This window comes from Cricetulus griseus (genome assembly GCF_003668045.3).
Source record: "Cricetulus griseus strain 17A/GY chromosome 1 unlocalized genomic scaffold, alternate assembly CriGri-PICRH-1.0 chr1_1, whole genome shotgun sequence".
NCBI classification, from domain to species: Eukaryota; Metazoa; Chordata; class Mammalia; order Rodentia; family Cricetidae; genus Cricetulus; species Cricetulus griseus.
In genome coordinates this window covers 237,068,743-237,086,652 of record NW_023276807.1, presented here as the reverse complement: position 1 = coordinate 237,086,652, position 17,910 = coordinate 237,068,743, and the positions used below count along the sequence as shown (strand labels likewise).

The 17,910-nt window shown below is 35.3% G+C and overlaps 1 protein-coding gene and 2 long non-coding RNA genes across 3 annotated transcripts in view; 1 reads left to right on the top strand and 2 right to left on the bottom strand.

Moving 5' to 3' along the window:
* Nucleotides 1–1,403: 1,403 nt before the first annotated feature.
* LOC103162671 (protein SET) lies at nucleotides 1,404–2,292 on the bottom strand. The gene is given in 1 exon segment (XM_027393904.2): nucleotides 1,404–2,292. A coding segment is annotated over 1 exon segment (453 nt). The 5' UTR covers nucleotides 2,136–2,292; the 3' UTR covers nucleotides 1,404–1,682.
* Nucleotides 2,293–4,084: 1,792 nt separating this feature from the next.
* On the top strand, nucleotides 4,085–4,713 carry LOC113833275. Its single transcript, XR_003480895.2, has 2 exons — nucleotides 4,085–4,207; nucleotides 4,540–4,713. It is a non-coding gene; the product is annotated as an uncharacterized LOC113833275 (long non-coding RNA).
* Nucleotides 4,714–11,941: 7,228 nt separating this feature from the next.
* LOC113833276 overlaps nucleotides 11,942–17,910 on the bottom strand; it is an 83,556-nt gene continuing 77,587 nt past the window's right edge. The window contains exon 3 of the long non-coding RNA XR_003480896.2: nucleotides 11,942–12,006. This is a non-coding gene — a long non-coding RNA (uncharacterized LOC113833276). The remainder of the gene's footprint in view (nucleotides 12,007–17,910) is intronic.

Genomic DNA, 17,910 nt, shown 5'->3' with positions numbered 1-17,910 from the left:
CTTTTACCTCAGAGCAAGTTCAAACTTGAATAAAGGCTTTGTGTAAATTGATCTTAAGTTTGAAACCTTATATCTATGTACAAGTTCAGAGCCATAGATATCCACTCAAGGTGACTAAGGAAAACCATGCCAATTCTTTGCTTTCCTGTGTGTTAGCAAAAGACCTATGTATCAAAGCTTATCTCCTTCTCCCCCCTGCCCTTGAGTCATGATCTCATTTCTGTAACCTTGAACCCTTGTGTTGTCATGACAATGTGTCAACTACCTATCACTGATCCTAGGAATTTGCTCTTGACCAATGAGAAACAAGTCTTGTATTTTCTTTAGCACTTCAAGGATCCTGAGGGGGGAAAGAGATTTAGAATATAAAAAAAGAAGCTAGAAGAAGCAGCCAGGATGAGTTAGAAGCAAGACAGGAAAATGAGGATAGAGACAGAACAATAAAGAGACATGACTGGAACTGCACAGGTGTTAAATCATGCTGTTACTTTGTAGATAAGAAATTTTCTAAATACTTATGCTGAAGATGAGGCAAGTGACTTTGATGTTGGTAGGGAATCAGTAGAGTTTGACTCTGCTGGCCTCCAATACTGTCAAATTATTTAGGTTGTAAATGTCTTTAGATGATCTTAAACAATGCATGGGTGAATATGCTGATTATCTCCAAATTTAGGAGGGAGCAACAGAAGGATCAGGTTAAATATGGAGCAAATTCCATCCAGTCTGAGACACATGACCTTGTTACAAATATTAAAGAGTAAGAGGAAGGAAGGGGAAATAAAAGAGTAAAGGATAGATGAAGACAGTGAGGATGAAAGAGACAGCAGTTGCGGGAGATAGAAAAAAACAATATAAAAGCTTTGTCAGTCTACAATTTTACAGTAGAGACTACTTTTATAGTCATTTTTCAATGTGCTACAGAACTAGCAGCAGCTGATTTCACAGTTCCTAGTATTTACTGTATTTCTAAAATGTAAACAAAAAGATTTAACTGTCCACTGAAAAGGATCATGGCTTAACCATTATAGTAAGGCAACTTCCACACTAGATCTTTTTAGAATTTTTATAGCAACCAAAATACTATGACCTTTTCCTTGTTGACAAGTGCTAAATTCTCCCTTTTTCTCCCCCCTCCTTTCTAGTTTGCCAATTTAATCTTCATTTTCATATTGAAAATGCTTTGCCTTCTCTCAGAAACCTGACATTCCTAATAATTGGCACAACGTTTTTGTGAACTCAATAATTTTTTCTTCTTACCCATTTGCTTTATGATACTTCTGCTTTTCTTCTCATATAGTTATAAATCTATTTGAATGTTAATAATTTAGTGTAACAAAAAATTTACACACAGAAATTTAGGAATAAACATTAAATATTTTTTCTAATATCATCTTCATCTATTTCTTCCCCTCGACTATGCCAGTGTAAAGAAAGGAGATGAGGATAAAAATGAATTTAGAACAGAAGAGTGGAGATTCTCTTCTCGTTGTATTTTGCTCAAGTATTTCCCCCTAAATAAGTTGAGAACCATGGTGTTGAGAAGAGACCTCAAAAACTGGGCTATTGAGCACAAGAGGGATTGGGGAGGGGAGGGAAATGACTGCAACTTGCTCCCAGGGACTGGAGAAAATTGAAAATAAAAGAAAATAAAAAAGATGGTTGGAATCCACCAGTCTTCTGTGCTAGTCATTCTCACCTTCATCTTCCTCTCCTTCTTCCCCTTAGTCATCATCTTCGTCTTCGTCTTCTTCACATTCATCTTCATCCCCTTCTTTGCCAATATCTTCCAAGCCTTCCTCCTCCTCCTCCTCCTCCTCATCCTCCTCCTTATTATCATCATCATCATCTTCATCATCATCTTCTGCCTCTCCTTCTTCATCATCCATATCAGGAACAAAATAGTACTGCAAGGGTTTTGGCCAAATATCGTCTTTGATGACCTCTCCTAACTCATCTTCACCTGCATCAGAATGGTCAGTAAACCATGTAAAGAAGCTCTGTGGCTCTTTGTGCCGCCTCTTCCTGCTGGCCTTATTCTGAGTTTGACTTAAGCATTTTGACAAATCCTTTCCGGATTTCCATTTGATCTCCGAGGACTTTGATGATGGGTCACTGTAGGGAGACACAGTAACCATGCTTCCTAAGGGCTGGCTACAGGTGTAACTTAACAAAGCCTGTCAGGGCGTGCTCAGGGAAGGTTCAGGATGACTTGTGGGGACACCTGGGAGCTCTCTCTCTGGCCTCCCTAGCTTGCTGCCTCTGGGCACGCTCTGGCTTGTGCTTGGCCTGTATTATTTGAATAAAGATATCTTAACATGCACCCTCTGAGTACACCTGGCACCCAACATGGGGCATGAACCCAGGACCCTGAGATTAAGGGTCTCATTCCCTACAAACTGACAATGCTCCAGCATATGTCTCCATAAAAATGGAAGTTCTTCAAATGTTATAACATAAAGCATGTCACATGTATACACACAATCCTACAGGACAAATAGTTGCTGAAAGATCTAATAGAACGCTTAAGGAGATGCTCCATAGCCAAGCTGGTAAGTGAACCCCCCCAACATAGGTTGCTTAATGCTTTATTGACACTAAACTTTCTTAATGCCAATGACAAAAGTCAAATAGCTGCAGAAAGACACTGGACTATGGAAAAATCTACTGAACTGAATCAACCAGGGTACTTCAAAGATGTACTGACCTCGGTATAGAAGCCTGGACAAGTGTTACATTGGGGTAGGGGTTTTGCATTTGTTTCCACATGGGAAGAAAACTTTGGATACCATCCAAATTGATCAAGATTTGAGTTGAAAAAGACAACCCTCTCAACAAGGATGATTGACAGGTATTTACTGAGGTATATCTCATAAACTAAATGAAAGCCTCCCAAAGGAAAGGGAAGTGCTTTGTTTTTATCTTCACAGGAAAACTCATCTCCAGAAGTCCAAGAACACTACATGAGCAGATACTTAAGAAAAGAAGGTAGCTATAACCATCAAACAAAAGGAACGTGCCATATGGTAAACTGTACAGCTGTCTTTCAAATAACTCTATTTCTCTTCATTTCCTAGTCCCTATTCAACTAAGTCGACACTAGATTTAGTGTTGGATTTGGCTTTCCTCCCTTAAAATCCAACCATGTTGTTTAAACTTTAGAGTTTCTGTATTATATCAAAAAGCCAATTGATATAACACAAAATGAAGAATTTGAGGACTATCTTTTGCTTCTTCTTGGCTTTTTCTTTCAAGGTGTACACCCTGTCATAATTGTTGTTTTCCCATGGTTGCCTTTCCCAGCATACATACATATGCAAGCAAACAAGTCTCTGTTAACACTTATGTTTGAGTCCCATACAGCCAATAAAGACCTGCCTGACAGCAATTCCTGGATGCTCTGGGAAAAGGAATTGGGGCATACCTCCTGGACTGCACTGGATCCAACTTACCCTGTTTCAACTGACACTCCCACCAGAGCTTCGAGTACTGGCTTCAATCAAGTTGAGGATGTCAACCTAGATCTTCAATCAAGCAAATCCCATCTAACACGGACTGGAGGTAACCCATTACAGACTTTCACTATACTAACATTTTCTTGCTACAGGACCCCACAAGGCTACCCTCATCCCATTTCAGCAGTTAGTTACTTGGAAGATGCTACACCCGGTTCCCATTATTGTCTATTAGGGTGGTGTAGGCCTAGTTAGGAATAACTTTCCTATTGTTTATGGTTGGGATTGGAAGAAGTTGTTCAGGTTGGACACCCCTTTCAGATGACTTTAGGGCTTAGCTGGAATAGACATAGTTAGGATGTGCAATAACAGATTATTGTATCTTCTTGTATTTCATCTTTATGATTGCTAATTTTGGGTGTTTTACACTATTACATTTTAATCCTCTTTTAGACTAAAAGGAAAATTGCAGGGAGACACTATAACCATGCTTCCTAAGGGCTGGCTACAGGTGTGCTTAACAGAGCCTGTCAGGGTGTGGTCAGGGGAGGTTCATGATGACTGGTGGGGAGTTCTTAAGGTGCAGCAGAGACATGGGAGCTCGCTCTGGACTCCCAAGCTTGCTGCCTCTGGGCACTCTCTGGCTTGTGCTTGGCTGGTATTATTTGAATAAATATATCTTAACCTGCAACTCCTCTGTACAGGTCACCACTCTCATTCAGATGAAATTCTTTGGAGAGAAATTTATTTTCAAAGTAAGGAATTCATCAAAGTGAAAATCTATTCTGTAACCTGATTTAAAGTCTTCAAATTCTGTCACTTCAACTCTGGTCAAGTGGTGCATAGCCTCTCCATCCTCCTTCCCAAGCAGTGCAGACACTTGTGGATGGTTGACAAATGTTACCCCAAAACTTGGGATTTTGGCGATCAATTCTGACCTCCTCTGAAAAAATTGCTGACGTAGTTTGTTAGATTTTTGTTCTACGTTCAAAATTTCCTTACTGGCTTGTTCATTAAGTCTGTCTATTTCATTTTCTACTTCATCAATGTGTTCAATTGCTTCTTGCTGTTCTTTTTCAACCTCCAGCTTCCTGTGGAACTGACTTGTATTTCTTGGACTGAGGCTGGAGCTCAGATTGCGGTTTCCCGGCCATGTCACGAGGAAAACGGCGAGAAACCAGCAGCCAGAGCCTCGGTGCTCAGAACAGGAAGAAAGCTGCAGGAACTCTCCACCCACTATTCTCAAACAATTCAAAATGAGTATCAAGAAAAAAAATTCTGAAATTCTACAACTACAATATCACATTTCTATGAGATATGTGCAGCCGTGCAGTTCCAAATAAAACTGACCAGTTTAAGAATACTTATTATAGAGGATCTAAATAATAATCCAGAATTGCTATTGCTATTTCTTTATGAAAATACTTGAATCAGCCGGCCGTTGGTGGAGCACGCCTTTAATCCCAGCACTCAGGAGGCAGTAGCAAGCACTCAGGAGGCAGTAGCAGGTGGATCACTATGAGTTGGAGGTCTCCAAAGCTACACAGAGAAGACTTGTCTGGAAAAACCAAAGGGGGCGGGGGAAGGAAACAAGTGAAACTCTAATATAATAGAGTACACAAACTTCAAAGCACTACTAATGACAACTGTTGATGTCACTATCTCCTCTATATCATTTAGGGTAATGACTCCTTAAAATTCTGGATCAGAGAGTGAAGATTAAAAATAACATCAACAACAAAACAACTTCCTCCACTTGTTTGAAGTGATGATACTGTTCGAAGTGATGATACTGTTCTCATTATATATCTAGGCTACTTCTCTGTATGTACTTGCATGTTTCCTCCTTTCCGTGTTACATTTTTCCTTCTTAAGAGTCTGAATTAAAGTAGAAATACATAATCATTAATGGAAAGAGAAACTTGACACTACTCACTTTGCTTCCTTTGTGTGTGTGTGTGTGTGTGTGTGTGTGTGTGTGTGTGTGTGTGTGTGTGTGTGTGGTGTGTTCCTGAATGCTTATAAACAACAGAAGAAGTAATTAGAAAGATGGAATTAATGGTCGATTTGAAAGTGTTTTTTACTGTGACCTTTTATGATATTAAGTCTATCATTCCATAACATGGTGATCAAATATTCCAGTTCCCTTCTGTATTATGGATGTCAGGAATGACACTCACATCATTAGATATGACAACAGGTACTTTGCCATCTCACTGACCCATATATGTCACCTTAAAATCTATCAGGGTGATAATAAGTCGCATGTTTTCATTCCCCTATACAAGTTTGTTTGACCCACCTGCAGTGGATGTGCTTAATCACATGTGGGCTGGAGGTTCACAAGTACATAGGATGTATATTTTCCCCTGATTGGAAATGTGAAGATATGCAATAAATGATGGGTTTTCCTCCTTAAGCCATTACAAACTGTGATTCTGGGCCATCTCCCAGGAACCCTGGTATGTATCTAACCAGCGACAGTGCACCTGTCCATTATTTAATTAAAGCTTGCTTCAAATTGAGCTTTAAAATGTGGTAGTGGTCTATTTCTCAATAGGTGGGATTAAAATTGGAAAATGAGTTCTTCCATACATCAACTCAACATTTTTTAAAAAATCCCTGCCTATTTTTATCTCTTAAAATAATATTTATTATCCAACATAAAAACTATTTTTTGCTTTTATTCTGCAGTGAATGGACATGGGTATTATCATAACTTCTTATTTCACATTTCAACATTATCACTGGAACATTTGCTCACCAAACCTCTGTAACGAAATTGCCAATGTCATTGAGTCAACTGAAAAACTGGCATCTTATGTGTTAGGTGCTTCAAGCCAGTGTTCTGTGATTTGGCATTTACAATATTGGGGTATTCTTCAATGGAATTCTTTCTGTATTTTAATGAATTTTGTTCCTTATGTCTTATTGAGTAGGGGAAAATATTTGTAAGGTTTTAGCACTGAGGATTCAAATACTAAAGACAATACACAAACTAAAAATCAACCTCAGAAGACAGAATTCATTAGCATTAATCATTTGGAAATTTAGTTTTAATCAAGCTTTTTTTTTCTAATTTAATCTATTATGCTTTACATTTTACAGCTACTAGGAAGAACAGCTAAAACATATGGCATTCCATAATATTGAAATGAGAGTGAGAGATGTTATTATCCTAAGCAAAGAAATTGCTGCCCACCACACCAACCAAAAGAAAAGTCATTGTTTGGATCCTTTTACTTTCATTAGTGTTTAAGAATTCAGGCAGGGAAGTGGCAAAGTGCTGATAATCTAAGCAAAAACAAGGTTACGGCAACCTCCTAGATTTCAAAGAGACTGCCTATAGGCAGCCCTCTCTTCAGATAAGGGAAATACAAGATGCAAAGAAAGGTATTTTCCATTATAAAGGTAATTTAACAAAGACTACAAAGAAAAATGAAGTGTCTATTAGGCTTTAGATGTAGAAATGTTGCTGGCACAAAAGAATGAAGTGGGGGAGAATAAAAGAGAAAGCAATATTCACAACGTCAGAGTTGAATGAAAAGTTTTGAATATGTTAGGAAAATGGTAACTCTCTCCTTACAGCTATTTAATATGTATAGATATTATTAAACTTGAAACCTCTCATAATATAAAACTAATAACACAAATATTATTTGTGTTATAAATTTGCTTCATTGAAGGGAAATATTGTTCTTTATAAATTTATAAAATTAAGATGAAAATTGAAAGATACAAAGTGGAATTAAAGACTTAAAAGCACAATATATTGAAGAGGGGTATTTTTAACTTCCAATTTTGATAACATTCCCACTACGAGACCCTTTATATGTGCACAGTAGAGCATTATGTGTTTAACTCACCCACGAAAATTATAGAAACAAATATGCCATAACTTTTTTAAAATCCAACAGTGACCTCCAATATAGAATGGATTCTAGTACCTAATATAACAAACTTACTGGTGCATTTATGTGTGTGTGCCTAGAGTATATGAATGTCTACACAGTCCAATGGAGAGAAAAATTGAGCTTATTTTCTATAAGTATGAAAATAAAAAAGCAAATTAGAAAATACACACATACTTGTCATTAGACAATCTAGTTTATCTGTCAAAAAGTAAAATCAATCAAATGGACTGCTTTTTACTTTAGGCAACTTTTAAAGCTTCTCATAAAAAGTACTTTTGAGGCCAGCAGTAAATAAGTAGAATTAAAATTTTCAAATATAACAAAGAGAGAAATGAAGTGTGTTGAAACAAATACTTCAGCTCTCATCTTAAAGAGAATAAAGGTAAGCTTACTCTAGAGCCAGTTTAAGTGATCATGACCCAGGAAAACAGATTTATGTTTGTGAGAGACAACATTACATTTTAAGTTTTAATTACTATTCCTAAGAGATCCATGAAACAAAAATGTCTTTGATTTGCAAGTCCCTTGTTCAAGGACACATATTGCTGAAATGCTAGAGGCTATCATTTATGAGAGATAGCAACCACAATTTCACTCCCCTAAACAAGTGTGTTTGACCCATTGGCACTGATATGCTTGATCACATGAGGGTGGGAGGGCCATAGAAAGGAAATGTATCAGGACATATATTTGCCCCTGATTGGATGTAGGTGGGAGGTACATCAGGTTGTATGCTTGCTCATGATAGGACCTGATTAAAATTGCAATGAATTATGGCTTTTTCTTGTTAAGCTGCTGCAAACTAAGACTTGGTCATTTCCGAGAAAGCTGGGTATGGATCTAGACAGAGCTTATCCACCTGGCCAGGATTTAATTAAAGCTTGCTTCAAAGTTGGTTTTAAATTGTGCTAGTAGTCTTATTCTCCACTGGTGGAATTATGAGTTATCCCAAAATCCATGTTCCAACATATAGACAGTTTAATGAAGGTTTGTTTTATACAGAAAAAAGAATGACATAAACAAAGTCATATTTAAATTACAATTTAACTTGGGAGAGGGAGCACATAATAGAGATTGTTACAGCAAGATGGAGGAAGATTGTTTATACAATGTCAAGGTGCTACCTAATACGTTTTTAGCTCTTGTGTTGGTGAAGGCTACTGTTTTGCTAAAAGGCCCTAAAAATATTTCTCTATGAGTGACAAAATGTTCAGCCTCAGAACTTCCAAGGAATAGCTGTTTTGGAAGTCTAGCAGTCAGTAAGATAATGTTATTAGTCATTATACCTGCAATATTCCAATATCTCTTCAGTACTGCAGTTTCACTCAGTGAATCAATCTCGGCAGAGACAAGTGGCTTCCAGAAATTCTGCTTCACAGAAGCTGAAGACCAGAAGACCAGCTTTCATGGAAAGACCCTTCCTTTTCAAAGGCATAGTGAAAGATTACTCACCCTCATAAACTTATATACTATGCCAACAAATGTAAAAACAAAGCAAATAGTATATTTCAGAATCCTGCCAGAAAGATCCTCATCTACTTTTGAAGCATATTATTGATGCCCTTAGCTGTGTGTACCTTTTTCCTAGCAGTCTGCTTACCTCAGTTAATTTCACGTATAAAACCAGAGGGTTTTACTGAACATATTGTTTGAGATTATTTTGTTTGCTTTATCTTCCTGTTCTCTGTCTCTTCCATAACTGTGTACAATTCTAAAATATCACTCTTTCAGTATGCATCTGTGCTTGTAAGAATACAAAGTCATGGATGTACTACATTGAAAAACCTATTCTGTATGTTGGCAATTTTCTTTTGATAGGTAACTCACCTGCATCTGCTGCTTGCATCTTTATGTAGTTATGAGTTAAAATGATTCCCAAATGAATTTGCATTATTTTCACTATCTTTCATTGATCAAAGCCAAATGGTTTTAGAGGCTTGTCACTGCAATGAAAATGATATGATACCTAAAGTATCCCATGTCAAAATAGATTCAACTTGACTTTTGTGTTAATGAAACTTATTAGTAATAAAGTTGACAGTTTTCAAACTTTCAGATGATCCAGAAAGCATACCAATTGTAAGAAAGAGTGAAATTTGAACTTTAAGAAATATGCTTTTGGGAATGTTTGACCTGCAGTAATCTTGTACAAATATCAGTTTGCCTCAAGATAACCATAGAAAGACATTTAGTAAATGAAATATTTTAGACAAAAGTTTTAATAAATTTTATATTAATACAACAATGAATAGTATTATCATCTCTACTCTTAAGAGTGAATATAATTCTCTGGAAATGACAAGGATTATAAAATAGTTTGCAGTTAAATCTCCTTGGTACTGTAAAGAAGCAGTTTTACTGAGTAATAGATAAAATTCCAATCCATCTAAAAGACTGCGGAGAGGAAAAAGAAGATGAGAAAAGGATGAATCATAGGTATCGTGCCCCTGTAATTTGGAAAATAGGATAGAAACTCATGGGGGAGATGGGATAGCAGTATTAACTACCCAGGAGAACTGGGCAAGCAGTTTGATCAGTTGGAACCTGTTTTAGGAAAGGAGATTACAAGTCAATTACAAGGCATTTACAGTGTCATCTATGGATACGCTAGGATGATGAACTTTTCTTTATGAGTAGATGTGCAAAGCTCACAGATGGAAGGTTAATGAGTGAAATGCAGATAGTTTATGTTGTGAATGTTTGGAATCACTGGCGTAGGAGTGCTACAACCAATTTCACATTATGGAATGGCACTCAGAAAAAGTAGATGAACACAAATATCTGTTCATCCTGGGTGCTACTTGAAAAAGAATTCCACACACCAGAAAGTATGTAAAAATATCAGTACTTTAAACAATTTTTGTAAAAGATTGTATGATATAAACACACACACACACACACACAAAAACACAAATCGACCACCATCACCACCACCACCACCACCACCACCACCACCACCACCACCACCAAATCATTTCTGAAAAGACAAATTTTGTAGTTAAAATGAGGTGGACCAGACAGGAAGTGAAAACAGGAGCCTAGGGTAGATATTATTAAGGAAACTTAAGTTTGATAGAGACTATTTCAAGTTTATCTTTGGCTTGAATTTTTAAATAGTGTTTCTTTTCCCATATATTTAGAAAGTTTGTAGAATAAATTTGACAAAATTTATGATATATTTCTTAACACCTCATCATTTCATGGTGCTAAATCAGGTTATAATATTTGTATTACTTATTATAAAATATAATCAAAGCTAACGAATTATGTAAGAATATATGGACTCAGAAATAGCTTTGGAATGAGGAAAACATCAGTTTAATTATTGTAAACTTTTAAAGCAATAATAATTTGGAATATGATGTTAATGGATTCAATTTTCCTATAAGACCTTCCTGTTAAGCTCAAGTTGGTCTGAAGCACATGCATACAGTAAAGGCTGTTTTCAAACCTGTGAACTTCCTTCCTAAACTTTTCAAATGCTGGGCCATGATATTCCAAGAAGCAGTCATTCCAGTGCTGGTCAATAACACAGACATCAGCTGGTTGCTCTGATGTGCAGTCAAATGTTGCAATCTTCATAGCTATACCATGCAGAGTTCTTAGGAGGTCCTTAATTCTTCATGCTCCTGTCGTGCTCATTTCTATCTGTCTTATCCTTCTTACTTTTGAGTCATAGACTATACAGTTATTCTCTGAAGGAACTGTCCTAATGCATAAATTGAATATGGAACCCTGCCCTACTCTTGCACATCCCAAGTGTTGGATAATAATGCATACTAGGAATTATTTTAATAATAAATTTCACTATTAGAAAATAAAAATAGCATATAGAAACCTTTTATACTTTCTTCCTATAAATGTATTATGAAGTGTGAGTAAGTTTCTTCAACATATGTGACACCACACTAGATGACTACTAAATTTAAAATTTAGTAATTTAAATTTAAATTAAAATTAGGAAATATTAGGAAATCTTTCTCACTCCTACAACTGTATTCTTCATGCAAATGTTCTTAAATTTAAATTTAAATTAATTTAAAAAAATTAATTTTCAGACTATAAAATCTTCCATTCAAAAACTTCCACATATATCTCCTTGTTTTTTAAATTCATGTTCTAGTATTTTCTTTAATTGGTGTTATATACATCTCTCTCTCTCTCTATCTCTCTCTCTCTCTCTGTCTCTCTCTCTGTCTGTCTCTCTCTCTCTCTATATATATATATATATATGTGTGTGCATGCATATATTCACATATATTTACATAAATGTACATATTATTAAAAAATAGAAGTATAATCTACTCAATCTGTATAACATTACTCCTATGTTTTCAGTACTGATCACTTGGTATTGGATAACAAATAGTTGTGTTCTTCTGTGTGAAGACTGTTTCTCCACTCTTAGCAATTCTCATTTTTCAATGATTCTTTTAGTAGCTTAGGCTCCTTGATAACACCTGTTCAGTAGTCAATATCTATTATTGTTGTCTTTATTTAGCTTGAGTTTGGACAGTTATGTTGGTAAGACCAGATGTGTATAGCTTATCACATTCCTAGGAAACATACCTTATGGTCAACTCACTGTTCCTCTTGCTCTTATAATGTCACCATACTCTTCCCTTCTTGAGCAATGTTCCCTAAGAGCAATTAGAAATTGGATGTTATATTATAGTACCAATATGTATACATTGGGAACTAGGCTCTCCACTTTGTGTTTTGATTGATTGGGTTTTTTGTAATATTTTCCATTTGCTGAAAAAGTAAGTTTTCTTCATGTGGGAGGTGAAATGCTTTCATCTGTGGTTATAAAAACAATTATTTATCGTGTAATTAATGATTATACTGGTTTAGTACATTCTCTCCAAGACTCATTATCCACTAACCGTGACTAGTTTCCAATAACTTGCACAGTTTGTATCTTAAGCACAATTCGAAAGCTATTGGTTACAGCAAATTTTAAGTCACTGCTGTATGCATAGGGTTATTGTACCATGTGGTAGTTGTTATGGTTCACAGGCATCATACCTAGGTAGAACTGTTGACTGTGTACCTGCTTTTGAAGTTTTGGAATCTTCCTGTAATTTGAAAGCAAGTACTCAGACAGGAGTATTTTAGATCAGTTCCTGAAAAGGGACTTCCAGGACCAGTGTCTGTAGTGCAGGATATTTCTGCAATAGGAACTTACTTTCCACTTCTGGGCACAACGAAGGACAATAATAAAACTGTGTCACAACTATAGAAATAACCAAATAACCATGAACAATGACTCAAAACAGGATTTCTAATTCTGTTGTTGGAGCCTTTGGCTCTTGAGGGAGCATCATTAGCACAAAATGAATTTTTTTATTTAAATTATATTTGTATACCTATATACTAGTTTGTGTCTATTATGGGTAGTTTTTTTTAATTTTAAAATTTTAAAAATATTATAATTATGCTTCTCCAGCCTTGCAGATGTACCATATTACTATGTTTAATTTTTTCAAAGCATAAATAGAAGCTATTTTATTTTAAGGAAAAACTAATTTCATATACTTATTTTAAATGGTTTAGTTCATCTTAAATATAATTCTTCTAGTAATTTTTGTATCTTACCACAAACTATACTGTTATCTCTGATTTAGATTTTTCATATGCTCAAGGACCAACCCTTAGCAGTTTAGAGAAACCAGAGAGGAGGCATGGAGTCAGTGAACTATTGAACAGATGCAGAGACATGCAGAAACTTTATCTGAGGGGTCCAAATTAATTATTCATTTTATTATTTTCTTTCTGCTGCTCGGTCTTTTTCCATTATATTCTTCTATCCAGAGTTGTTTTCCTCCCCCTCGTCTTGATTGTCTTCTATAATGTTCCTTCTAAATATTTCCTGATGTTTTCTTCCTATTTCTGTCTTTTTTTAGTTGTATAATGTTATCGTTTTTATTTTTTATTTGCTTTTTATTTGAATTGCAAACAACATTGAATTACATTACAATCCCAGTTCCCTTCTCCCTCCCTTCCTCCCCTACCACTCTCTAACTAAAACCCTACCAATCACATAACCATTCTTCTAATCTACACCTGACTTTTTTCTCTTATCCTTTTCTCTTATTCTTAGAGAATCCTTATTCTCTAAGACAAAAATTCTACACAAGAAAAAAATTACCTAACAAACACCACTTATGTATTTTCCAAAAATAATTTAAAATTTTACCCAGGAAAAATCACATATGATCACAAGTAATACATTATTCTTAGAGACACACAAGGAATTAAAATTTCCAATCATATCATCTTTACACTAAAGCTATGGTTCATTTATAATTGACTAAAAAGTTTTAAATAAACCCAGTACATTTATACCAGTTTGCTTTGTCCTAGAAGACAGCTGTTTATCTTTAAAAACAAAGGATTCATCTTTTTATTATTTACCTCAAAAGGTAAGCCTATAAAGAAATCTTAACAGAATCACAAATCTAAACATTGTATATGAAAATAGTCACTTCTACTTTATGTTCCCAGAATGCATACCCTCTCAACATATTTTTTTATTATATCATATTAGGAAGCACAGAGAAAAATCTAGTACAATAATTTAATCATTGCCTTTGGTTAAAAACCCATATTTGGCTAAAAAAGGAACTTCAGCTAGTAATAACCAGGCTATATTATTTCTCATTTCTTGACCTCACTGAGTCCCTTACTCAAGTATCAAAAGGGTGCTTTTCTAAACTTTAAATTGTTTTCCAAGATTTCCCAGATTAAAGACATTAACAAAAAACATCCTAATTTTACTAATAACCTCCATCTAATTTTTTTCTAAGGTTGGTGTGCAGTTTCTTTGAATTCCAAAGCTGCTTGTTGTTCCTCTTGCATGAGCTCCAACATTCATGAAATTGATTTTCTCAATAAGAATACATGATGTGGGGGACATATTCTCCCCCTCACTGTCCATCGAGGCTTGGGGAAGGTGGGAGAGCTAGTCTTGAGGTTGGCAAAAGTTGCCCCCGCCTGCCACCAGCTACAACACCTGGGAGAGCAGGCCCTGCAACTCTCAAGGGCATCACAATACAACCAATCTTATTGGGTTGAATTATTATTATTGGGTCAGCCAGCCCACAAGTGGTGAGAGCATGGGAGAATTGTTGCATTCCCCATCTGTATGTGCTAGCTAGCATGAGAAGGGGTGAGATGCCCCCCTGCCTGTCCATATCTGAGGCAGGTAGGAGAACTTGTTCCACCCCTCTTCAGCGGCAGCATACAGGATAGTGTTCCCTACAGAAGAAATGACCTTGAAAGCATAGGAGTGGTAACACTGAGGACATGAAAGCAGGAGAACCAACCGCATCATTAGCTCATGGCTGCAAGGCTTTAAACTAAACATTACAATGAAGGAGAGATCACCCTTTTCCTTACAAGGGAGGGCTGGTGAGCTGACTAAATCTGCAACTAACCAGGTCTCTGTTATCAACACTTTTACAATCCACATAAATATAATTTTATGATTTTAGTTCATTTTTTAATATATTCCCCAGTTAATGGGCATGGAACTTGTTTCCTTGTTCTGGATAATATTGTTGTATAATGTAATAGCAATTGAGTTTTGACACGATTTTATTGACATTATTCCAGAACAAGGTAGCTTTGTTTTGTATTCTGAGGAAGTTCCACACACTTTTCCATGAAGGCAATATTGTTACCAAATACAACAAACAGTGGTGGGTTTAAACAATTCTGTCCTTCAATATTTAGCCACAATTGAGTTTAGCATGATGAATAGTCTCACTAAAATATGCCTAACTGTCGCTTTGCCTGGCACTGTTCTCATTGTCATAGGGACTTACCTTTCTATATGTGGTAATCTTTAAGTCTTCCTAAGAACATACCTTTTTATTTTCTTGTCTATTTTAAAGCTGAGTGATCTCTGGATTATTTTGCTCTTGATTTGTGTGAAATTCATTATGTGCTGTTGTTGTTAGCTTAAGATAATGTCATTTGCAAATACTTCTCTCATCCTGTCAACGAACTAAGAATATTTGGTTATTTCTTTTTCTGTGCAATTATTTTATTTGAAAAAACCTCATATGATTGTTTGGCTTTAGTTTCTCAGACATATGAGATATCTAAATAAACACAAACAAAATAGTTAAAATTATGCAAGAATCCTAGTCAACGTCAGTGTCTAATATATTTTCTGTTTTCTTTCTTTGTATGTTTTTACTTCTCTGATAATTTTTGAGTCTTCAAATTGAGAGACTGAACTGTACAAGACGAAAACATAAGTGTAGTTTCAACTAATGGAGAAGAGTAAAAATAGATATCAATTTTGCATAACATTGCATAGAAATTGCTCATATCTTTAGAAAGATAAACATAAAACAGAACAGAGAGATTATTCTAAGCCAGAAGGAGAAAACACCTGATGATTGTGTTTGATTCTTTCTTGGAAACCAGATAAATAGACAGGTGTGGAGCCTTTCTCTTATCTCATCATTCTTACAGGAACTTGAAAAGTGAAGAGAACCTTTGAAGTACATTAGCATCTATGCTTATGGCCTGAGTCAATTGTTTAAAAAGTATATATACTTTATAAATTGATTCAAAAGTCCAAAGCATTTGCTTTTATAACCAAATGAATTCTTCATAGAAGTAGAAAAAAGCTCTCAAATCGATATGGAAGCAGAGTGTTTTATTATACACTTTTGCAGTGGAAGAGCAACATATGTCTGATCATCTCAAAAAGGAGACTTCTGACAGATCAAAAGAAAGATTGTACCAAAGTCCAACCTGTAGCTGGAATTCTAATTATTCAAAATAATAAAAAAACCTTGAGTCAATTATTAGAAGGTGAAAGGTGAAAGATCAGAGAAGCAGAGCAGCCATCCACTAGAGTTCTTACCTGCAAGAGTCCTTAGAATGAATGAGTGAGAAATCCCTTCAACACCTATCATTCCTGTCTCTGCCTCTCTAGTGCTGGTATTAATGACATAAGGCTGCCAAATCCTGGGATCAAAGGCATGAGATCCCAAGTGTTGGGATAAAAGGTGTGTGCCACCACTGCCTGGCCTCTATGGATAGCTCTGTCCTCTAATGTTCAGGCAAGATTTATTTGTTAGAGCACAAACAAAATATCACTGTAGCAACATGAATGAATGAGATTTTATTGAGGTTACTTGGAGCATAAAGATCAGTCAGAAACAGCTCCATCATTGAGAAACCAACCCCAGTACAGGTGAGGAATCCAGAAAGTTGTTTTCCTAGAGTTACTGGATTTGTTGGTTAACTAGGAAATAGCTTGGATTTGACTAAAACTATATGCAAATCACTAATTCCTTTCTCTTTTTTAATCTTTTGTTTTGGTTTTATTTTTTTATTTTTGTTTGTTTTGAGACAAGTATTCTCTGAGTAGCCCTGGCTGTCTTGGAATTCACTCTGGATTACAGGTTGGCCTCAAACTACAGTGATCTTCCTGCTTCTGCCTCCCAATTGCAAGGATTAAAGGCATGTGTCACAATGCCTGGCTTATGAACCACTAGTATTCTTAGAATAAGCAGCATAGTACATTCCATTGTCATAGATTAACAATCAGGACTTTTGTCACAGCTTGAAAATGATAGAAGTTGCCTTTATTTATCTCTTCTTTTCTCAAACACCTTGCTAGCTACATTCCTCATTTACTGTAGAAATGTAATTTGTGAGAGGAGAAGTTCATAGGTAAGCATAATCAGATGAAAACAACTGTGAATAAAAATGAAATTGCTCCTTTTAGTGCTTTGAAATGGCTGTCAGGGTTTGCTGTCTTGTTGGGATGATTGCATGTTCGGATGCAAATGTACAAATAGTTGCAATCTTTCTTTTTCATTCCTGCTTTTGGTTCTAATCCATACATTTGAGAAGTAAGATAATAGTAAATTAGAGAGGAAGCTAAGATGCAAAGTAAATCCCTGTCTTTAAACAAAACAGAGTATAATTCCCTTAGTCATTTCTTTGTTTATAAGTAAAGCTTTTTATCTGTAAACAATTATACATGTTATTTAACAATGTGTTTTAATAATAATGATGTTTATAGAATGAATACATCTATGTTAATATGAGAGACATTCCAAATTAGTGTGTTATTATTTTATTTAGTAAGCTATTTAGATTCTGCATCTTTAAATTCAGTTATTCTTTGTTTTAATTTTAATGACTAGTTTTGACAAATTTTCATGTGGGCATTAGTCGGGGAAATTGAAATATCAAACCTACAATGGTATATTTAGGTTTGATATTTCAATTTCCCAACTAATATTTTATTGAATTTTCCATAATGAGATCTATTTTATGTTTTCAAAATTTCTATGATACATTTTATAGTAAATCTTTTCTGCTAAAATTGTATGTTGTAAAATTTAATAAATAATTAATTTTTTGACTGTCACAAAGTATGAAGTTTTTACCACAAGAAAAGAGATCTAAACTTTGATGTAAGACTTAATTTATTTTCACAGCAACAAACAGACCTATAAAATTAAACTCGTCTTAATATATATATGTATTAAGACATGTCCACAACTTTG